Source organism: Gossypium raimondii, chromosome 12, assembly GCF_025698545.1.
Source record: "Gossypium raimondii isolate GPD5lz chromosome 12, ASM2569854v1, whole genome shotgun sequence".
Classification (NCBI taxonomy): domain Eukaryota; kingdom Viridiplantae; phylum Streptophyta; class Magnoliopsida; order Malvales; family Malvaceae; genus Gossypium; species Gossypium raimondii.
This window is the reverse complement of record NC_068576.1, coordinates 44,153,419-44,178,454: the sequence shown is the minus strand read 5'-3', so window position 1 is coordinate 44,178,454 and position 25,036 is coordinate 44,153,419. Positions and strand designations below refer to the sequence as shown.

Below are 25,036 nucleotides of genomic sequence, written 5' to 3'. Positions count from 1 at the left end.
AAACTTATAAGTTAATCTAAATTAAATAAAAATAATAATAGTGAATTGATGAGTTTTGTTGATTATGATATGAATAACGAAATATATAGAAGTAGCTGTCCAACCACTTCAAGTATAAATTATAGTTTTGTAACTATGAAGTCTCTGGACAAATACAGATGGCGAATACCCAAAAGGCTTGGAAGTCAAGGGCTCCATTTCTGTCAATCATTTCCATGATGATGATCCATTTTAACCTTTTACTTCAACGAAAATTTTGTTTTTTAATTCATATAAATTACAATATAATTGAATAAAAGCGATACAACTCCACATTTGTTTGTAATAAAATTCAAATATGAATATCATGAAAATTTTGTTTTTTAATCTTCATTTCAACTATTCCAAAAGGAAAATCAACATGTTCTAAGGATGGGTTTGGAAAGGCGAGTGGCGATATATTCCTCCATTCAACTGAGTTTTTTTTCTCCTAGTTAAACTCTACTATTGTTTCCCAGTTAAACTCTGATTAGTATATGTTATTTTAGTTATATTTAATCTACAAATTTAACCTATAAAAGGGGTTGTTGTAACCTAAAATAACAATCTTCATCATCTTTGAGATTGAGAGGTTTCTGTGAGTTTTGGGGAATTTCGAGTTTTAGCCAGAAGTACTTTGTTCTTTCAGGATTTAGGGTTATTTGTTGAAATCGGTTTTTGCTCATTTAGTGAAATCTTTTTTACCAGTAATTTTTTATCCTAGAGAAATTTTTTCACAAAAATATTTTTGTGTTTGATCTTCTCTACTTTTACTTTTATTTTCTCGTTTGAATTCCCAACACTAAAAATACAATAACTAATTAGACTGAATTTTTATAATATAAGATACTAGAAATTTTAAAGTATCTTATAATTTTTGTTTTCAATTTATTATATATTAATAAAACAAACGACTAAATGCAAGTGACTAATATATAGAAAGTTAAGGATGATTTGAACTTTGATAGTAACTCAATAATTTTAAAATAATATAATTGAGGGTGTAGATAATTACTAAAGAAAATACCTAAAGTTAGTACATTCATCAAGGTAAACAGAAAAAGACAAAAGATGAAAAGAACTGAACTTTTTATTGTATAATAAAATTAAATCAATAACTTATCGTTTTAATTATTTATATGTCATAAGACTTTAATCCTATGCACTTAATTTGAATAATCACAAATATAATTTAATCTTGATGGTTTTTAAATTATATATAATTAACTTTAAATATTTTTAGAAATGATTGATAGAGATAATCACGAATCCAATAAAAATATAAAAAAAATTTACCCCAACATGAGTATATAATCCAAATATATGAATGGTATATAATTCATTTATAACTACATAAAACCCTGAGGAAACTAAGTATGATTAGTCGACTACATGAAAATCCCCACACATACAACATTCCGAAACAAAATTTCAAAAACGAAATTCCTTCACAAAGACTCAACCCTACACACCAAATTTAAGCATTTGTACAGACAAAATTGCGTCCTATCCACCCAAACATGCCCTCCTTAACCTTTAATTCTCTTGGCCAGCCTACATGATGGAACAGGCGTTGGGGTTTTCGTCGCTAAAGAAAGTGACAAACTTCTCGTCCACAGCATTCGGACTCGGCAAAGCTTGCACCGCCTCTTTAACGTACCCCGACGGTGCCTTCTTGTCGTATGCTTGAGCTACGTATGGGTATGCCACTAAGTTGTAGGGGACGTAAGGCCAAAACTCTGCTCTTTTCCCTGTGCTTTTCACTTTGTTTAGTACCTTGTTTGGCTCCACGTATCCGCTAACGCTCACATAGCTTTTCTTTCGATTCACCTCCACTGATTTCACACCTAAACAAGATTAAGGGCAAAAAAACTATGAATAACTTTTTAAAAAAGAAAGAAAGAAAAAAAAAATGGGAAAAGAAGCAGTTAAGGGTGCATTTATTAGGGAAAAAGGACTTTTAATGTCCGCAAACAGAAAATAGAAAGATGTTTTCCAACTGCCACTTTGTTTGTTTCCCGAGAGACTTGTTTGTTCTGATCTTATAAAGTGATATGGTATATAAATAGACATACACGTTTCCCTTTCTAGCCAAAGCAGACTAACTATGGTAAATTTAAGACATTGCAGTACGGGGAGAACCACAAATATAAGCTTTCTTATGTTTCTTCCTGTTTTCTAATACAAGGAAGGTATCTGAGATTCTCCCTCTCAAAAGGGGAAGATTGTAGAGAGAGAGAGAGCTTTAAAATTGCACCTTTCATGGAGGAAACAGCGTTTTTGACTCTCCTTTCACACCCATCACAGTCCATCTTAACCTTGATCTCAACAGTCTGCCAATAAACAACACATATCTATGAGTTTTAAACATGTTGTAAACACACACACCATATATTCTTGAGAAACACAATGAGATGAATGATGTAATAAAAAAATACCTGCATGACTTTACGCTTCTTTCTTTTGCCATGGACGGTTACCAAATCAGAAATATAGTCAGAAAGAGAGTCCAAGGCACCCATATTTTCTTTCTTTACTTCAAATAGCAAAGCAAAAAGGAGTTTGAGAGAGGGAGAAATGGGGTGTCAAAGTGTGTTGGGCACGAAGAGAAATGAAACATTAGTAGGTGTATTTATAGGAGGGAAGAGGGTGGCCTGGCGCTAGGGGATGTATTATTAATCTAAAACAAGTTGTGGGTGGAATTTACATAAATGATAAATTAAGAAAGTGACTTGTGTCCCTTAATCATGTCTATCTCTCCATAATATCATGCACTTGGATTCAATCAAAACTCGACCATCATTTGTTTTCCTCAGACAGCTAATATTTTTCTAGTGCAAAAGGGAATTAAGATAATAAAAAAACAGAGAGCTTATTTTAAAGGTTAAAAAAATGGAGCTGTCGTCTGGCTGTTTTCTTGGGTCCAAAGAAAGAGAGAAAATTGTTGTAAAGCGGCTCAATGTCCGCGTTGATTTCCTGTACAGTGGCCTACCTACTCTTGTTTTTTTGGCTAATCTCTAATCTTAAGTAACAATTGCCTTCGGCTAAAGCTTACGGTTTGTTCACTATTTCTTTAATTTTATTCTCCTTAACCCCTATTTTATTTTATTTTTTCAAATTTTATACTGAGAAATTAATATGAAATTTTTGCCTTCCTTTTTCACTCTGTCAGTCATCCAGACTCTTCTCTTTGAAGCCCTAAATGTGATGGATGACATGATATGAAGTGTCAATGGGCCAATCTTCCACACAAATATAATATGTAAATTATTGGCCCCCCTCCCCCCTATTGTGGAGGAACTGCTGCCATAGTTATGATGGAGATAGCAGCTAATTTCGCATCAATAATTTAAATGATAATGAGGCCTGTGTGTAAATATATCCGATGGTCGGGGTATTAATTCAGGTTTTGAATAAAATTATGTGTAATTAGATTTAAATTATTATTTAGTAATTATAAAATACATAAATATTAAAAAATTTAAATGTAAAAAAAGCGTAAAAGAATTGAAGCCGCAACTGCAAGTAGCAGTCTTTATTTTCCCATTATACGCGGTTGTAAGCACACTTACAACTGCATTTATCTGTCACTAGCTACTACCAATATATTAGCATTCAACTGGCCACTCAATTTGATGTAATTTAACAAATCAAATCAACATCAATGCACCCTAGGATGTTTTACTTTGTATATTAAGTTTATTTTTATAACAGGTGTGTAAGTCCAACTTATGACATTACTGTATCAAAACCTCAATCTTTCCCAAAATTATCAAACCTTCATTTGCAAATGTTATATAAAACAGAGAAACAAAGTAAAAGACTTTATACCATTTTAGGAGACTATTAAAATATTATGAATAAACGGGATAAAACAACATTTACTCCCTAAATTTTTTCAAATTTGAATACTCTAAGATTATGTTAAAACGTCATTAAAATTGTATTTTTTAATAAAAATTAAATTATGATCTACAATCTTAAAGTATCAGAATAAATTTTAAAAATTATATTTGCTTCTATAAATATATTATTGGATGGGTATAATTTTAACAGTTTCAAAAACAAAACTTAGAGCCACCCAAACTAAATGATAGGATTCTTATCAATATCCTCATCATTTATCAAAATGAAGTCTACGAAGCAATGAGTATGGTAGCAATAATGGTGTACTTTAACAAGAAAAAAGTCGAGATGTTTGGCATTTGGCATAAATATGAGTGGGGGAATGCAATTTAATGAAATGGGTCATATTTCCTATATACGAGGCAGACATTGAGCCATCCGTTCGAGGTTGATTTTCATGTTTCATGTTTCATGTTTCATGTCATCCTCCCCACCTCCAATATTGTCTTTTTCTGTTTATATTTATACATTAATTATTGCTTACAATAGTTTTCTTTATCATAATAAATAGTAGAAAACCTAAATATTCGATTTTTATGAAATTGGATAACTTCTAAACTCATTTATTATTTTTAAGATTAGTAGTTAGGATTGGTTGTTCTGAAAAAAGTCTTCAAAGTATGTATGACCACTTATCAAGAGGTACACCCTTCATAAATCATACATTGATGGAGACGGGACAAAATCCTTCCCACTGAATAATATCTTATGTTATTGAGGGACAGAGTCGACATCCTTTAAAACGACACTCTAAAAATTTCTTATAGAAAAGTTGATCCTCAATCAACAGTAACAAATTATATTTTAAATGGTCAATATTCAAATTCACCTTAATTTGAATTGTGTTTGAATTGTGTTGATCCAAATATAATATGAAAAATAGATTTGATTATTCAAATATGATGTTGCCTGCATATCTAATTATTGTTTAATTATATTTTTAAAAGTTGGTTTTTAAATTTAATATTTCACAATTTTGAATATATGACATATATTGTTACCTAATAAAGTATAGATTTGAATAATAAATATTAGATTTATGATATAACTATGATGTGGGTGAAAAATTATATAAAAACTAAATGATATTTTGGTTTCAATGGTAAAATTATAGATTTGATATGCATGTTTTTTTTTAATTTAAATCTCGTTTTAGGTAAATTTATATTAATTTATAAAGCATAAAAAAAACACCTTCATAATATTTTGTATATAAAAAAATATTTAATAATTTCTTAACTGAGAAAGAATTATTGTCTAACCTATAAAATTAACGTAGTCTAAGTACTTTTTATTTTTGATGAATTACAAGAAGAGAGTAAAATCCTAACAGCGCGATTAGAACTCAAACTGCAATTGGGGCGGTGAACATCTTGATCATCAAGTCAACACACGAAATTCAATGTATTTTAAGTGTAAGCATCGATATTCAAATATCTTTTAACTGGAATGAATTCAAATAACAATTATTGTAGAATCTAACTTAAATGAATTTTTTTAACTTTGATATAAAAAAAAATACTCTTCCTTTTTAATTCTAAGAATTAGTGACCCAACATAGTAAAACGAAATGCTAGTGAAAGAGTGAAAAGCTTGAAAACGTTTCGAAGAGAATATTGTTATATAATTTAGGCTCCGTTTTTTTGGTGGAAAATATTTTCTGGATTTTCCAGCGTTTGGTTGGTGGAAAATAAAATCCTAAAGGAAAATATTTTACAAACACGGGTAAAATTAGGCCCCAATTTATGGAAAACGTCTTACCGATTTGGAATCAGTAAGACATTTTCCCGTTCTCCCTTCTCTACACTCTCGTTCTCCCTTTCGTTCTCCCTTCTCCTCTCTACACCGATCTGGTTTCGTTCTCCCTTTCGTTCTCCCTTGATCTGGTTTCGGGCTTCTTTTCCCCCATTGATTTCTTCTTCTTCTTATAAATTGTTTTGGGGATTTTCATTACTGTGTTGTTTTTGTCTGAGATCTCTTGCTTGGGTTTTCTGCTAGTTTAGGTTCTCTCATTTGCTCAGGCTTTCTACAAATTCCACTCTTCCTCTCTTTCTTGGGTCGGGTTTTTGTTACCGTTTTGTAGCCTGTGGTGTTTGGCTTGTCTTGGGCAGACTTTCTTCGCAGACTTCTTTAGAAAGGTATATTTTCTTGTCCATAGTTTTGTGAATTGGTTTCTGGTTTAGTTCCTTTATGTTCTTGGTTTCTTGCTCATATATTTGGTGGTTGGGAATAGTAACTAAAAGATTTTGGCCCCTGGTTATGCTGAATGTCACCTCTGCTCTCACTGATCTGTGCCGACAGTCTTCTCTGGTTACCACTTACTGTATCGTTGATCGCAGCTTAGATTTTAATCCATGCTTTTGATGTTCTAATAGCATTAAATGTAGTCAAATGTAGTTTAATCCATGGTTTTATCGTTGGTCGCAGTTTATTACTTATCTAGTTAGAAGTTAAATTTGTTAGTATTTGATGCTAGAGAAAATGGCTTCGTTTGATATTGGCAGGTTATGTTTCAATTCCTTCTTGTTCAGTTCAACATATATGAATTTCTAGATTTAGCTTAATGGATACCTAGAGCTCTGTGTGAAGAATTAATGGCTAAAGGGCTATTGTTTGAACTGGTTATTTCTGGCTTTCATTGAATATTTTTTTTCGAGTAAAAATGATATGGCAATTTGATTCCTATAGGAATTAAAGTCCTCTAGTTTACTTAATTTGTGTGTTGAATGCTTGTTAATGATTTATTTCCTGAAGATGTGATTCTAAGAAGCTGAAGATGTGTTTATTTGCTGAAATCCTATATGATAAAACAATTGTTTTATTTGCTGAAGTCCTATATGAAGTCCTTAATTAAAGTCCTATATGATTTATTTGCTGAAGAGTGAGCTTCTGAAATATGTATATGCTGAAATTTTAAATCTATATTTGGTAAAGGTTCCCATGGAATTATTAGACTTCCAATTATAACTTATAATGTGATTCTTTTTCTTCCAATTATAAATATATTAATATTTATTGAAGTATTGGTACAAAGAAAGTAGTTAAATTTCTCAAAAATTTATTAATGCAATTATAATTAGCTTGATATGTATGTATGCACTTTAGTCATGGTAACTTCTAATATGTGATCTTATGAAAATCTTGCATCTTTTTTGTAGTGATCAAATATTTGTGTGGCATTATTTTGTGTAGATGGGTCGTAATCAAGATCAAAATGCAATTGTCGGGGTCGTGGCTTCAGTCTTAGCATAAAAAATTTTGGCTTCAAAAATTTTCTCAAGGTTGAAGATATTGATACTTTTATGTGGTGTAATATTTATGCACTTGGACAATGTTGTTACTATGTGGTGTATTACTAATTATGCATTTGGATAATATTATTAATTTCTAGTAGTACTTGTGGTTTCGAAGCTAATTTCAATCCTTGTTTTTATTGTTTTTAACACAATTACAAATAATTGAGTATTATTATTTTAACACAATTACAAATATTGATATTAGTTGTTTTCAATTTATGACGGTTAATATTGTAGCTTAATAATTGAGTATTATTATATATTTAATTTGATTATAAAATCATTGCAATATATGTAAAAATAATTTAAAATATAAAAATTTATTAATATATATTATGTAAAAACAACAAAATCATTGCAATATATGTAAAAACAATATATAAAAATAATTTAATATATAAAATTTATTAATATATATATGTAAAAACAACTTTTCAGGAAAATATTTTCAGAAAATCTGCCAAACAGTAGAAAATATTTTACACAGATTCATCCAAACACCAGAAAATATTTTCAGTAAATCATTTTACAGAAAAGTAAAACATTTTCCAGAAATGATTTTACGGAAAATATTTTACTGGCAAACAAACAGACCCTTATATTCATACATACATTGTTATTTATGAATATATAAACTAGCTCAGGGGCTCGGGGGTGGCAGGAAAATTTTATAAAATTTTAATTTAATATATGGTAAAATTATAATTTAATCTTTTAAAAATATTAAAATTTTAATTTAGTCTTTTTAAAAACCATAAAGATATAAATCAATATAAGATTAAAATTATATTTTAACTCTTATAAAATATATAACTTAATTTCGCCCTTAAAAAAATTAAACTTTGCTCCTAAATTAGCTATAAATAAATTTAACAATTATAAATAAAACTTTATGTATTTATTTTGTAAATTTTATATATTTCTAAAAGATACATCAAATATAAATCATACATCAAATATAAATCATACAAGCAACTTGATAGTTGCCTATTTGGATAGCTTTTTATTTGCATGTGAAAAGGACATGCATCTAAACCTCAAGCACCTCCTAATGATATAGGAATGAAAACAGAGTATGGACAATAATTTGAAGTAGTTGTTAGGGGTACAAAAATTTCGGGTAAAACTGAATTAATTTGGTTAACCGACCGAATTCGGTTAATCAGTCAATTAACCGAATTAATTCGGTCGGGGCCGGTTAATAATTTTTTGAAAGTTCGGTTAAAGGTTAATTAGGTTCAAAATCGGTCGGTTAACCGAATTAACCAAATTTAATAAGTAATATTATAATATATAAGTATTCAGTCGGTTCGGTTAATTTTTTAGAAATATAAATTAATCAGTCGGTTAAGTCGGTTAATTTTTTATATGTTTTATACTTGTTTTAACCAAAAATAAAAAAAAACCATATAAATTTCAGTTAATTCGATTAACCGACCGATTTAACCGAAAAAGTTCGATTCGGTTAATTTTTTAAAAAAATTTGTTTTGGTTAACAGTTAAGGGTTTAAAAAGGTCGGTTAATGGTAGTTTGGGTCGATTAACCGATTGAACACCCCTAGTAGCTATGCTCCCCTCTTTCCTACACCTTGCTGTTTATCAAGAATGAATCCATCCCTTTGCCTTTTCCTTTAGGGTCCAGTTTCTTTTCTAATTATTATTCTTACTATTACATTAACGATTTTTATTTTTATTTGTACAAAAAAGTCTTAGCCTCCAAATAAAAGGAAAAAATTATAGATTTGAGATTTGAATTTTACATTTTTTTAATATTATCTCTTAAAAATAATTGTATAAACAAATTGGTTTAAGCTCTAAATTCTTATATTAACCATAATTATTAAATTTAAATTAGATACTTGTGGAGTGTGCCTCGTATTTACGAGCTGATGTCGCGACGAGACGACTACGACGTCTCGACAAGAAGATTGGCCACGTTCTGACGACGCGAAGAACGATGTCTCGACGAGGAGCATGCGACATGGCGACGTGTCCCCCAATTCAACCAAGTTTTCTTCTCTTAATTAAACTTTGCTATTGTTTCCCAGTTAAACTCTAATTAGTCTAGGTTATTTTAGTCATGTTTAATCTACAAATTTAGCCTATAAAAGGGACTATTGTAACCTAGAATAATTATCTTTATCATCTTTGAGATTGAGAAAGCTTTGTGAGTTTTGAGAAATTTCGGGTTTTAGCTAGAGTGCTTTGTACTTTCGTGAGATGTATGACACTTTGACTATCACAATATATGGTAGTCTTGTCATTTCTATCAATCAGCTCTCCGAACTTTGTACTTTAGTAAGATGTATGGCACTTTGACTATCACAATATACGGTAGTCTTGTCGTTTCTATCAATCAACTCTCCGAATAGACATTTCAACCAAATGATTTCTTTCACAACCTTTGTGATAGCCATGTGTTCAACTTTGGTAGTCGATAAAGCCATAGTGGCTTGAAGGATAACTTTCCAACTAATAGTCTTATTTCTGAAAGTGAACAAATAACCTGTGAGAGCTCTTTTTTTGTCTAAGTCTTTGGCATAATTTGAATCTACATAACCAATTAGACCTTCTGAACATTTTCTAAATTCCTAACAAGTATTGGAAGTTCGCCTCAAATATCTTAAAATCCACTTCACAGCTTGCTAGTGCAATTTTCCAGGTTTGGCCATATATCTACTTACTACACTAAAAACATGTGAGATATCGGGACGAGTACAAACCATTGCATACATTAGGCTTCCGACTGCACTAAAATAAAGAATCGAGGATATGTAACTTTCTTCATCTTCGGTTTGTGGTGCATCTAAAATTGAATGTAACACCCCTAACCCGTATTTGTCGCCGAAACAGGGTTACGGAGCATTACTATAATATACAGATCAAATATAGATATTTCATATTATTTAACATTTATATCAGAAATTATTCATAAAGTCTCTTATATGAGCCTTCTAGGTTCAAAATATGCATTATAAATAAGTCGAGACTAAACCGGGTACTCAGAAAATTTTTTGCAAAATTTCAAAATTTTTTCTAGGTGCAGGGGACACACGCCTGTGTGGCTAGGCCGTGTGGCTCACACGACCAAGAGACACACCCGTGTCTGAGGCTGTGTGGACATTCGAAATAGGGTACACGGTCGTGTCCTAACCTGTGTCCAAATTAAGGAGGTTACTGACTTGGGTCACACGGCCAAGCCACACGCCCGTGTGCCAGGCCATGTGAAACATCCTGAGCACCCTGTTTTAAATTTTAAAGATGCAAGGGACATACGGCCAAAACACACGCCCATGTGCTAGGCCGTGTGTCATACACGACTGAGACATACGCCCGTGTCTCTGCCTGTGCGGACAAAATAAGGCCATTTCTAAGCTTTATTTCTCACCCAAACAGGCCTTCCACCTACATTAACACTTAAACATATTCTCAATCCAATATTAACATTTGAATCAAACCAAAACCAAGTCTTATGCATAACATTTCATATTATATAATCAAGTACCCATGCTTAACAATTTGATTACTTACACATATATATATTCATATTTGTACCAACTCAAGCCATGTTACAATTTGCCTATTAGTTAACCATCAAACAATTATACCAAAACACACATCAACCATATTAAGGCCATATACTTATATATCAAAATATATCAAACATAAGCCATACCAATGGCAATTCACAACTAAACACATACATGTCATCATTTGATCAACTTTAGCTTATACATGCCATTATACCCAAAACAAATTTTGCTATTTATACCGAAACAAGCTAAAGGATAGTGTGATGTAGCTCCGACTAGCTTCCAACCTTTGCGAGCTTCCGAATACTATAAAATAGGGAAAATAAACAAAGTAAGCTTTAAAGCTTAGTAAGTTCGTATAACGAGAAATTAACTTACCATTCATTTACATTTAAGGTAAGCATATAAAATACATCCAAAGTAATTTGGCCAATTGCCTAAACACATATCCTCATCAAGCATGTTAGTCATGTAATTCACATGAATACAAAAAAACATGTATGAGCTCATCAATATTCAATTTCTACATACATGTATTTATTATTTCAAGTATCCATGAACATGTACATATCATATTTTTGTATTTCAAGTATTTTTCATAGTAATTCATCTTGAAATCATATCACCTCATATCAAAACTTTACCTGTTGAATCATTTAAAATATCGATGGATACAAGAGTAGTACACATGAAGTGTACGAATCTGAAATCCATCAATCATATTCGAGGGTGCTCATTAGAGCACATAAACAAGAAGCCCTCTATTGAGCCATATAACAAGAAGCTCATATAAGCCATATAACAGGAAGCTTATTCGGGCTGTATAATAGGAAGCTTATAAGAGCCATATTCAGGGAGCTCATGCGAGCCATATTCAGGGAGCTCATGCGAGCCAATAGCAGGTAGCTCCGAAAAGCCATTAACGGGAAGCTTCGAATAGCCATGTATTGGGAAGTTCAAGTGAGCCATATCGGGTAGCTCCGGAGAGCCATTAATTGGGAAGCTCACAAAGAGCTTTTAATCGAGAAGCTCACAAAGAGCCATATATCGATACGCTTATAAGAGCTGCGGTGTGTTCACAACACATGCAAGATCACAACTGATCGGGATGCTCCGAAGAGCTATTAACGGGAAGCTCGCAAGAACCATATAACGGGAAGCTTGAGAGGGCTAATATCGGGATGCTCTTTCGAACTATGGTGTGTCTACAACATATACAAGACCACAACCAATACGGGAACCCTGTATCCAATCGAATTTCATTTATTCAAACGAGACTTATTATTTATCGGTATTATCGGATATGTGATCAATTTCATATATATGGCATTTATACAATTCACATATATAACATTCAATTCAACATATAAATATACAATTTAGTTACACGAACTTACCGTGACAATGTTCATGAACTTGTATGCTACTAATCCATTACTTTTTCTTTACCTCGATCTAGCTCCGTATTTGGTCTATCCGGATCCAATTAAGCCAAATAAGCTTGCTTGAGTTCTTTTCTCTTAGCTAGGGTTTCCATGTAAAATAATTTGGGAAAGATGATGAAAAAGATGATATTTGTTATTTGATTATTTATCATCTTTTATTATTTCTACTTTTCAATTTAGTCATTTTCTTTTTCTAATTTTCCATTGATGACTAATCATATTTATCTACTAACTCTTCTTAATGGTCTATTTGCCATATAAGGACCTCAAATTTTGAATTCCATAGCTATTTGATACCTATAGCTACTAGAATTCAACTTTTTTCATTTTATGCAATTTGGTCATTTCCATCTAATTAAACATGAAATCAGTAAAATTTTCTTAACGAAATTTTTATATGATATTCCTATCATACGGTAAACCATAAAAAATTTTAAAATAATTTTTCTTACAGACTCGGATATGTGGTCTTGAAGCCACTGATCTGATTTCACTGAAAACGAGCTGTTACATTGAAAGTCTGAAATGGGCAGCTAAGGGAGTACTTATCAGTTTAGAGTCTTGCATTCCAAATCGCTCGATAATTCTTTCAATGTATTGTTGTTACGATAGAAATAGCTTCCCGAAGTGTCGATCCCCAACAAATTTGTATTAAAGCCTAGTTCAGCTTCCGCAAATCAACTCGTTCAGTGACACAACAATGATTTGGGATATTGAAAAGTTCGACAGATCACAAATTTCAGTTTCTGACAGTTTCAAATAATTACGAAAGTAGCTAATGTGGGTGAGGACAAGGTTGACGATTCGTTGCTCTGCACATAATCCGATTGAAGGTGGAGTTGTGTCAGATGTCAAGCATGTACTTGGTTTAGAGAAGAATCTAATCCCCTTTTGGTTTTTAGGAATCGTATCATATTAAATTAAATCCACTCATTTCTAAATTCAAATGTGAAAATCTAGTTATAAATCCAAGTGAATTATTAGCATGGACGGTCCCGAGGGATAACATGATTATTGGTATCAATGTGATAATACATTCAATAATATAAAATCCTATATTCCATATTTTCTTTTCTTCTCTTAAAAAGAATCAAAATGAAGTTAATAAATATAGTTGTGAACAAGAGATGAATTTTCAAGTAAAACTTTAACAGTGAAGGTAATGGTTTTTTTCTCTTTTAATTTGCGAGGATGTGTTGGGTTTATATTGAAAATTTGATTTATGTGAGAAATGATTGACAAAAGGAGGAGTGTGCTTTTACCATCCAAAATACATTTTTTTATGTTATATTTAAGTTATTGAATTAACAATAAATGGTTTATCTGATATGAATATTATTTGATAATTAAGTAATATTGAAAATTAATGTGATATGAGGTGATTCAATTTTAGATTTATACTAATGAAAATTGTATTTTTTAATATTATTTTACATTGAATCCCGCAAGCTTTTATGAAATTGAAAGCTTTGTGTTGTTCCATTTTGGATTCAAAACAAAGTTGATATTTAGTTAAAAATATACTTGGGAAAGAGTTATAAATGCAGTGTTTGCGGAAGAATCCTTTTAATTATATATAAAAATGTAAAACCTAGAAGAGAAAATGATGAGATATAAGAGAAGGCCAGCTTGGCGGAGTTGGTTGAAGATTTGGTAAACGTCTTTATTTCTTCACATCATTTTGCAAATCAACGTGCATGACAAAACCCTGGCTTTAGATTTCAGGGTTTGCGTAACAAAACTATATTCACACGCTAATAATTTAAAACTCTACTTCATTCACTTTTTTATTATAGGTGATTTAAAAATGTGTTTCGTGGAACCAAACTCTCAATCATATAATTAAGAGACAAAATAAGTTGTACCTTATAATTACAAGCAAAAGTTGAGCAGATTGAGTCTCAGCTCGATTCGCATTGGCATTGTTGCCAGTGCAACAGGATACGGGGACTATAAATAATTCTAAACATTATATCAAAAAGAGTAGATATAATAAAAATAATATTAAAAAAAAGGCTAAACTAGAAACCTTATATTTATTGCAAATTTTTATTATGGATCCTTTTTTTCATGAACATAAAAGCTATTTAGAGTTACAATAATAAACTGATATACTCAATTGGCTGGGATTAAAAATTTTTATATACCAAAAATAAAATTTCTCATTGAAGTATAGGATCTCTGGTTCCTTTTGAAATTGTAGCTTATAGTAAATGCTATCAACACTAAAATAGTTACAAGAGCAACACCAACATATACTTACTGTTGACACCATTTTTTGGATGAAAATGGGGTCGACTTGGGTTTTGACGAAAACTGATAAAACGGGAGTCGCCACCAATCCTTTTTGATAAGGTGTGATCGGGTCACCTTGAAAAATGGTTGTTTTTAATAAACAATTTGATTTTATTAAAACAACAATTTTGGTCCACGAAATTAAAAAAAACAGTTCGGAGTCGATTCGCACGAGGAAGGATTAGCACCTCGATCGCCCAAAATTGGTACCTAGTTGATTACTTAATGTCTTAGTGTCGAAAAACTAAAAACTTTAAAGAAATTTAAAATACGATCCTAAAAAAAACTCGAATGGCATGGATTAAAATTCAATAGGATATTTGGCAATTTGGTTAAACGAGAAATCAAACCCAAAGACATTAGGGAACGTTCTCGAATTTCCAAACGCAAAACATTGCCATATTTTGAAATTTTTAAAAGGATATTAAGCCATTTGGTTGAACGAGAAAAATCGACACCCAGCACCTTAGGGCATGTTTTCTCGAATTTCCAAACGCAAAACATTGCCTTATTTTAAAATTTTAAAAGAATATTAAGCCATTTGGTTGAACGAGAAAAATCGACACCCAAAGACCTTAGGGCATGTTTTCTCAATTTCCAAACGCAAAACATTGCCTTATTTATAAAATTTTTGTTTTTTTATAAATCCGAGTAAAATGTAAAATAATGATAATGATGAAAATGCAAATAATACAAGCAAAATAAGAAAAGATAAATAAATAAGATGGCAAATACATAAATAAAAGAAACCGACAAATAAAAGTAAATAAACAAATAAAATTAAAGCACCTAAGCAAATAATAATAATAATAAGCATGCAAATAGATAAATAAACTAACACCAAATGAAACAATAGTAATGGATAACATTATAATATATATATGTATATATATATATATGTGTGTGTGTGTGTCTATTAGAATGATAAAGCATAAAAATATAGGTATGTGTATAAAACAAAGCCTAAAAATGATATAAGTGTATAAAAAAATAAAGATATTAAAAGATATTTACATTTAGATGAAGAAATAAAATAGAAATATAGTAATGATAACAATGTAAAAATCATAACCTAATATAATAATGAGAAATAAATAAATAAATAAATAAATAAACTGAGTTAATTTATAAAAAAGGCAAAATAACAGGAAAAGACTGATTTGAATTTTAAGACAAATATTCGGGGCCAAAATCGAAAGTGAAATAAAAGGGGAGGACCGAATGGGCAAAATGCAAATTGGACACGTGTCCACTTTCGATTCACGATGGGTCGGGATTTGATCGAAATCTAAGCAAAATTCGTGGGGCAAATTTCAAAAAGGTTGAAAATAAGCAACAGGACTAAATCAAAATAAGTTGAAAATACGGAAGGACCTGAATCACAAATAACCCACCCACACAAAAACACGCAGACCCTGGGTATTGGGTTGGGTCGGTCCGATCCAAGGCAAAACGGCGCCGTTTTGGTGCCTGAGAAGGCTGCCCAAAACGACGTCGTTTTAGAAGCCTATTTAAGTCAGTTTTTTTTTTCAAAAATTCATTTTTCTTCTTTCTCTTAAAAAAAAACAGAAAAGCTCTCAAAAAAATCCTCTCCTCTCCCCAAAAACCGGCGAACAGGGCCGCCAAGTCGCAAAGATCGCCGACGTCACACAACCATCAGTACCTGCTGTTTGAAATTTCAGAAAAAGGTAAAAAATTTTATTAGTTTTTTATTTAAAAACTCTTGTACTAATATATATATTGTTGTTAGAAGAGAAAACAATAAAAAAGACTAAATACGTAAAAAAAAGTCACCTTGAATGTTTTTTTCTGTTTTTATTTCTGGAAAATGTTACCAAAAGAAAAAGAAAAACCAGCTCCCCTACAAATCTGTTTATCATCGGTTTTTAAACCGAAAATCCCAAAAAACCAAAAGCCCCATATTCATTTCGGTTTGAATGGCTTATATAGCCATTTACAACTTTCTCTTTTTTAATCTATTATGCTGTTATTTCTCTCCTTTTTCTTTGCTGTTGTTGCTGCTTTCTTTGCTTGTTTGCAGGTGAGCAGTTGGGCGATGGGATGTGTGCGGCACAAGTGGCAGAGCAGTTGGTGGCTACGGAGGTGAGGGCAGGTAAGCTAGGGTTTCAGTTTTCTGAAACCCTAGTTTGACTGGTGATTGGGTCCTGGGCCATTTTAATTTGGGCTTCGGGTAGTTGGGCTCATTTTAGGTTCTGGGCCGGGCAAAAATGGGCTTGTACAGCTGCCCCTCTTTGCTCGTTGTCGTGTAACGAGAACAGAGCAAAGACTAAGAAAGACCAATTTTGCCCGGTCTCGCCGAGTCTTGACTTCTTGGTGCCTTTCTTTTTCAGGTAGCTTCATTCCAGACCACTGTGTCTTGTCGCTTCAATCCACTCCACTGTACTTAAAAAAGATATGGCTTATAGCTTCAATCTTCTTCGCAGCAACTTCAGGGGGACGAAATTCATCATTTTAATCCGCTCCACTGCAACCTCAGGGAGATAGAATTACTGGCTTCAATGTACTCCACTGTAGTCACAGGGAGGTAAAATCTGCCATCTTCGATCTGCTCCATTGCCGCATCGTAAGGCGGGGTGGTTTCTTCGATCTGCTTCGTCGTTAACGCAGGAAGGCAAGATCTGCTATCTTTGACCTGCTCCACTTCAACTGAGAGAGGAAAGGTTTGTGTCTTTGACCTGTTTCGCTGTCAATGCAGGAAGGCAAGATCTGTTGTCTTCAACCAGCTCCATCACAACCGAGAGAGGCAAGGTTTGTGTCTTCAACCTGCTTCGCTGTCAATGCAGGAAGGCAAGATCTGTTGTCTTCAACAAGCTCAATCACAACCGAGAGAGGCAAGGTTTGTGTCTTTGACCTGCTTCGCTGTCAATGCAGGAAGGCAAGATCTGTTGTCTTCAACCAGCTCCATCACAACCGAGAGAGGCAAAGTTTGTGTCTTCGACCGCTTGTTGTCAATCAGAAGACAAGATCTGTTGTCTTCAACCAGCTCCATCACAACCGAGAGAGGCAAGGTTTGTGTCTTCGACCTGCTTCGCTGTCAATGCAGGAAGGCAAGATCTGTTGTCTTCAACCAGCTCCATCACAACCGAGAGAGGCAAGGTTTGTGTCTTCGACCTGCTTCGCTGTCAATGCAGGAAGGCAAGATCTGTTGTCTTCAACCAGCTCCATCACAACCGAGGGAGGCAAAGTTTGTGTCTTCGACCTGCTTCGCTGTCAATGCAGGAACGCAAGATCTTTTGTCTTCAACCAGCTCCATCACAACCGAGAGAGGATAGGTTTGTGTATTCGACCTGCCTCGCTGTCAATGCAGGAAGGCAAGATCTGTTGTCTTCAACCAGCTCCATCACAACCGAGAGAGGCAAGGTTTGTGTCTTCGACCTGCTTCGCTGTCAATGCAGGAAGGCAAGATCTGTTGTCTTCAACCAGCTCCATCACAACCGAGAGAGACAAGGTTTTGTTTTCGATCTGCTTCGCTGTTAACGCAGGAAGGCAAGATCTGCTATCTTCAACCAGCTCCACTACAACCGATGGAGGCAAGGCTTTGTTTTCCATCTTCACTGATTTGTTTTCTGGGGAACATGACCTGTGTAATGAACCTAATTATGCCTAATGATTAGGATGACATGATCAAAATGAATCAAATGCTCCTAACTAGACATGTGTGAATGGTGTTTGCATGAATGCAGAATTTTATTTTTTCGAGAACGATCCCGCTCAGGTTGTCATTACTCGAAGTTTATTGAGGCTTTGTGACTGACGTGCTATAACGCCTTCTTGCTTGACTGACTTTTCTGAAGAAACATTTAGCCAGGTTGCCCCCACTGTAGACCTCAAAGTTTAATCCATTGGGGCGCAAAATTTGTACCATTATTCTCCCACCGCAATCTAAGGGTAGAAATATGTGGCTTTTCCTCAGTCCTCTCTTGTCCAATTCAAGGATACAGGATCTATGTCATTCTGGTTCCTTACACCATTCTCAGGGTGTCGTACTCATGTGCAAATGAAGGTTCTCTTCTCCAGGGTAACCTCTTCCTATTGTCTAATGATCATTGCATACTTGTTTATGCAAGCTTTGTCACCAATGTGGCGGCTTGTCAATCAACGCATTTGACAACAAAAATCCAAAGAGAAAGTCTAAATTTAGACTATTCATTCTCAAATTTCCAACCTTTAAACTTGGTGTGTTCTAAACAATAGTCCTGTTTTAGGCTCCTATATTAATTAGAAACTTTTTAGAGTAATATACAAAACTTTCTTTGTGAAAGTTTTATTAGCCCATTAATCATTATTCCAATGCTTGCAAAAATGGTCATAACAATGGATAAGAATAAAGATGGTTCTGAGCATAGCTCGAAAGAACAAATTATCGAAAATAGTAAAGAAGGACGACAAAAGAATTAATTGGGAATGTATATCTTGGAAAGAAAGAAAAAGTATTCCAAGAACAACAAATAATATGAGAATTGGGTGCCCCAGATATCGCAGCTTGAACTTCTCTATACAAACTTTTTGAAGACCCTTTTGAGTTGGACATGTGTTTAGGAGATCTACAGTGCTCTGTCGATGCCCCCAAGATGTCGCCTATCCTTTCCTGTTGATTCAGGCATAGCAAGATCAACACATGCCCCAATATGATCAAAACTTGAGCAGCTTATATCACCTCAAGCCCCATTTCAATCAGTATTTGAGCCGCCATTTTCGGGTTTTCAGCTCAAATCCCCTTTGGCCTAAGGCGCCCTTTGCGGGTTTTCCCCTTAGCCTCTCCATTTTTACTCTTTTCTTTTTTCATTTTTCATTTTCCATTTTCATTCTTCATCTTTTTCTTTTTTGAACTTCATTGTCTTACAATACAGTGACAAACTGTGATGTCTGATTTTGAACCGATTACAGCCCTCAACTATCGTGTTGTCATTCCAGTTCAATACATTTTCCAATACCATCCTCTCTGGAATTCTATATTGGCATATGATGACATTGACGCATGCAGTAGCCTTTATCCATTTGATGAAGTAATTAATGATCTCAATAGTGAAGCAATGCCCATTAGAAGTCTTCGATAATGGTGATGTCCATGCCCCATTTTACTCAAAATTTGAGTCGCCCTTTTTGGGTTTTCAACTCAAAACCTCTTTTGGTCACAAAGCGCCCTTTTTGGGTTTTCACCTTGGCCTCTTCTTTTCTTTTCTTTGCTTTTCATATTTTTATTTTGACTTTGATTGATTTCTCTTTTTCTTTTATTTTTTTGTTTTTATTTTTATTTTTTCTCTCTTTTCATTTTCCTTTTTTTTTTGAATCGGATCTGAACTCTTGGGATTAGGCAAGTCCTCGTTATCCCTTTCAAAGGATCTTCTCTGATATCTGATTTCCTTTATAGAGCCTTTTGGGGCAAAACTACAACTGGAAACTTTTGATCTTCTTCTTCCATCGGGATAAAATCCAACATCTTGAAGGGATAGAAACTCGACTTCAAACGGGCAAAGCTATGCTGAATCGACGAGAACAGCATTGCCCCAGCAAAGAATTGTATCATTCATACAAGATTGGACATCGTGTTGTTGTGCAGATTTCATTATCAGTGCTTAACCCGGCATATCCTGGTATGATCCTACAAAGACCTCTTTGAACAAGGTCTTGCTTCATTTTTGAGGACAAGTCAATTCCAAGCTCAGAATTCCTAGTGATTCATTGTGAGGTAGGATCTGTCTATCCTCCTGCTCAACCATCCTCAATAAGTCCGGAGGTAAGCTACAATCTTTGTCATTTTCAAAGTCCTAAGATCCCTCTGAACACATGCCTTACTCAAAAGAAAAATCTGGGTTTGTAGCAGAGTCATTCACGTCATTGATATCTGAGGACCCATAATAAGCACCGAGGAATATACAAAATAATGTATAAATTTATGAATGATTATTTACAATATGATTATGAATGAATGATGGTTTGGAAGAAAATCCAAAAGAATGAAAGAATATAGAATTATCCGTAAAGAATGAAAATATCGGCTCAAAAATAATCGTAAAGATGTATTTTATAATAACGTTCAGACATAAGCCTATTTCACAAAGAAATTTCTATCATTTTTAGGCTAAGAACAACAAAAATATTCTGAACATTACTTTAAAAAGCTCTAGAGACTATAGGGTTTTTTTCCGCAGTCAAATTGCTTAGAACACTTCCACGTTTATAAGGCGGATATCTAACAAGGTCCCTTCTTCAGTTGCTTGGGCATTGCATTCACTCCATTCGTCAATTATGATTGGGTAATAGGTTTTCTGCACTGGAGGAATCATCAAATTTGACGACGCCCATACTGATAAGCCTTTCAATCAGTTTCTTAAAGGCAATACAGTTTTCTATAGAATGCCCTGTATTTCCCGCATGATACTCGCATTATGCATTCGCATCGTGCCATTTGGGGTACGGAGGCTGTGGAGGTTTCGTGTAGAGAGGGGCAACGATATGCGCATTGAATAAGCTTTGATACAGCTCCTTATACGACATCGAAATTGGCGTGAACTGGAGGTTCTCAGTGCCTTGTTTCACATAAGATTCTTGTCTTGATGAACCTTGTTGACTAGTGACCCCTTTACCTGGATGACTTACCGACCTTGAGTAACCTGTGTTGTTCACCTCATTTTCTCTTCTCCTTAGGGTTGATCTCTTATCACTCTCTTCCGCCTCAATTTTTCCGGCTCTTATAGCATTCTCAATCATTTCACCATTCATAACTATGTCAGAAAAGCTTTTTGTTGCGCTTCCTAACATATGCGTAATGAACGGGGCCTTCAGCGTATTGATGAAAAGCATTGTTATCTCTTTTTCCAGGAGTGGTGGCTGAACTTGTACGGCAATCTCCCTCCACCTTTGTGTGTATTGCCTAAAACTTTCAGTAGGCTTTTTCTCCATATTTTGTAGGCTCATTCTGTCAGGGACCATATCAGCTACATGACTGTATTGTTTCATAAAGACTTGTGCTAAATCCCTCCAAGAACTAATCTGGGTACACGTCAATTGATTATACCACTTAGACACTGCCCCTGTGAGGCTATCTTGAAAGCAGTGTATTAATAATTGATCATTATTAATATACCCCGTCATTCTCCTGCAGAACATAGTGATATGGGCTTCTGGGCAACTGGTCCCATTATATTTCTCAAATTCCGGCATCTTAAATTTGTAAGGAAGCACCAAATCCGGAACTAAGCTCAGATCTTTTGCATCTATTCCATGATAGCTTTCGATGCTTTCCATCGCCCTAAACTTCTCTTCAATCCATTTCCATTTCTCCTCAAACTGCTTTGGTAATTCTTCCTTCACCTTGTCTTTCTCAGCTATTTCATCGAAATCTGGGACAACAAAATTAACCAGATTATCGCTAGGACTAGAACCAGATCTAACCTGAAGGTTCTTCGGCATTGAAGCATCACCTTGAAAATGCTGAGGCCTAATCGAAACAGAAGGTCTTCGTGGATGTGGTTCAGTCTGAACTTGCGCATGCAGAGGCGTGGAACCTGGAGGAAAAAGTGGTTCATCATTGTTTTCTTCTTCATCGCAAATCATAGGACCTTTCCCTTTATCCACTCCCTTAGTTATTAATTGCGTCAATTTAGTCATTAAGTCATCTTGAGACTCCTTCATCTTTTGTACCATGTCTTTCTGGATCTTTTCCATATGTTCTTTCATTTGCACCTGTAGCTGTTCTTGCATTTCTTTCTGCATTTGCTCCAGTTTCTCTAATCTTTGATCCATTTCTTTAGTTCCTGTTCCAGTAGTGCAAGCGTGTTGGTTTGGTAGGTTGGTTTCCAGGTTAGCTGAAATAAATTTACTCGTTTAGACTCTTTCAATGGATTTTAATGCATGTAATGCAATGTAATGCAAATGCATGAAATGAATGCCTAAAGAGATGTTGATTCTGATTCAATTACATTTAGGAAACTTTTCTATAAAGCAAATTCCCTTACATAAAACGGATACATGTACGGCCTCACCCTCATATTCCAAGAAACATCGGTCTTTTTCTTCATCCGCATGTTTGAGGTAATCTCGCCAATAGATGCCATTGCTAGCTCCACTCTTGATCTTGGTTGCAATCCATCACCTGCCAGTCCTCATAAGGCTCGTCCACCTTTTTAAGGGATTGGGATGTTGAAGGCTCTTAGACAATTGCCTTGAATCCTCAGGCCACGAAGCAGGATTACGAACTCTTCCATCGCCATTCTTGTGTTTCTCAGAATATATTCGGGAAGTCGTATTGTTTTCCACTTTATCAAGGAATCCGTATTCCATGACAAGCTTTCTAATTTAGTAATCGAACTTGAATCAACATCTCTTTCCTAATATGCAAATGCAATGTAATGCAATCATAATCAAAACACAATAAGAATGGTTAGAACAAAACATAAGCAAGCACGGAAAACAAAAAAAAACCTAATCAGGTAAATACTAGGGATTTTGAGTGGCTCTACCTAGGTTAAATTCCTAAGTCCACTATATGAGGTTGGTTCTAAAATAAGGTACCGAACCAGCAGATTCCTCGATCTTCACCCATTATAGGCTCATACAGCATCGAAGTTCGGTTCGGGGAATACATTTCCCTATGGTCGCACGGAGATGAAAATCTCACGAAGACATAGGTACGGATGTATCCCTGAAGTAATCCACTATCCTGCACGGAGGTGAAAACCTCACGAAGGACTAGTTTCTCACTCCCACTTAAAAGGGTGTGACCAACGGTCATGCAATGCAATGTACAGAAAAATACCAAAATTTAAACAAACAGAGCAATTATAAACCACAATAATGAAAATTATAACGAAGAATGAAATGCCATGAAAGGATCGTAAATTTAAACCAAATTTTCAATTTTCGACAAAAAGACAAAAAGTAATCAACTCGTGGCTCGACTCACTTATTTTGAAAAAGTCCCCAGTGGAGTCGTCAAGCTGTTGACACCATTTTTTGGATGAAAATGGGGTCGACTTGGGTTTTGACGAAAACTGATAAAACGGGAGTCGCCACCAATCCTTTTTGATAAGGTGTGATCGGGTCACCTTGAAAAATGGTTGTTTTTAATAAACAATTTGATTTTATTAAAACAACAATTTTGGTCCACGAAATTCGAAAAAACAGGTTCGGAGTCGATTACGCACGAGGAAGGATTAGCACCTCGATCGCCCAAAATTGGTACCTAGTTGATTACTTAATGTCTTAGTGTCGAAAAACTAAAAACTTTAAAGAAATTTAAAATACGATCCTAAAAAAAAAACTCGAATGGCATGGATTAAAATTCAATAGGATATTTGGCAATTTGGTTAAACGAGAAATCGAAACCCAGCACATTAGGGCACGTTCCTCGAATTTCCAAACGCAAAACATTGCCATATTTTGAAATTTTTAAAAGGATATTAAGCCATTTGGTTGAACGAGAAAAATCGACACCCAGCACCTTAGGGCATGTTTTCTCGAATTTCCAAACGCAAAACATTGCCTTATTTTAAAATTTTTAAAAGAATATTAAGCCATTTGGTTGAACGAGAAAAATCGACACCCAGCACCTTAGGGCATGTTTTCTCGAATTTCCAAACGCAAAACATTGCCTTATTTATAAAATTTTTTGTTTTTTTTATAAATCCGAGTAAAAATGTAAAATAATGATAATGATGAAAATGCAAATAATACAAGCAAAATAAGAAAAGATAAATAAATAAGATGGCAAATACATAAATAAAAGAAACCGACAAATAAAAGTAAATAAACAAATAAAAATTAAAGCACCTAAGCAAATAATAATAATAATAATAAGCATGCAAATAGATAAATAAACTAACACCAAATGAAACAATAGTAATGGATAACATTATAATATATATATGTATATATATATATATATATGTGTGTGTGTGTCTATTAGAATGATAAAGCATAAAAATATAGGTATGTGTATAAAACAAAGCCTAAAAATGATATAAGTGTATAAAAAAAAATAAAGATATTAAAAGATATTTACATTTAGATGAACAAATAAAATAGAAATATAGTAATGATAACAATGTAAAAATCATAACCTAATATAATAATGAGAAATAAATAAATAAATAAACTGAGTTAATTTATAAAAAAGGCAAAATAACAGGAAAAGACTGATTTGAATTTTAAGACAAATATTCGGGGCCAAAATCGAAAGTGAAATAAAAGGGGAGGACCGAATGGGCAAAATGCGCAAATTCGGACACGTGTCCACTTTCAGTTCGCCGATGGGTCAGGGATTTGATCGAAATCTAAGCAAAATTCGTGGGGCAAATTTCAAAAAGGTTGAAAATAAGCAACAGGACTAAATCAAAATAAGTTGAAAATACGGAAGGACCTGAATCACAAATAACCCAGCCACACAAAAACACGCGGACCCTGGGTATTGGGTCGGGTTGGTCCGATCCAAGGCAAAAGCAACGCCGCTTTTGGTGCTCGAGAAGGTCGCCAAAACGACGCCGTTTTAGAAGCCTATTTAAGTCGGTTTTTTTTCAAAATT

The 25,036-nt window shown here is 33.8% G+C and overlaps 1 protein-coding gene across 1 annotated transcript; it reads right to left on the bottom strand.

Moving 5' to 3' along the window:
- Positions 1-1,329: 1,329 nt before the first annotated feature.
- Positions 1,330-2,639, bottom strand: LOC105764357 (heavy metal-associated isoprenylated plant protein 20). Its single transcript, XM_012582895.2, has 3 exons — positions 2,457-2,639; positions 2,276-2,351; positions 1,330-1,865 (listed from the first exon to the last, which is right to left on the bottom strand). The coding sequence occupies exons 1-3, from the start codon at positions 2,538-2,540 to the stop codon at positions 1,573-1,575; spliced, it is 453 nt and encodes a 150-aa protein (XP_012438349.1). The 5' UTR covers positions 2,541-2,639; the 3' UTR covers positions 1,330-1,572.
- Between the last annotated feature and the right edge of the window lie 22,397 nt (positions 2,640-25,036).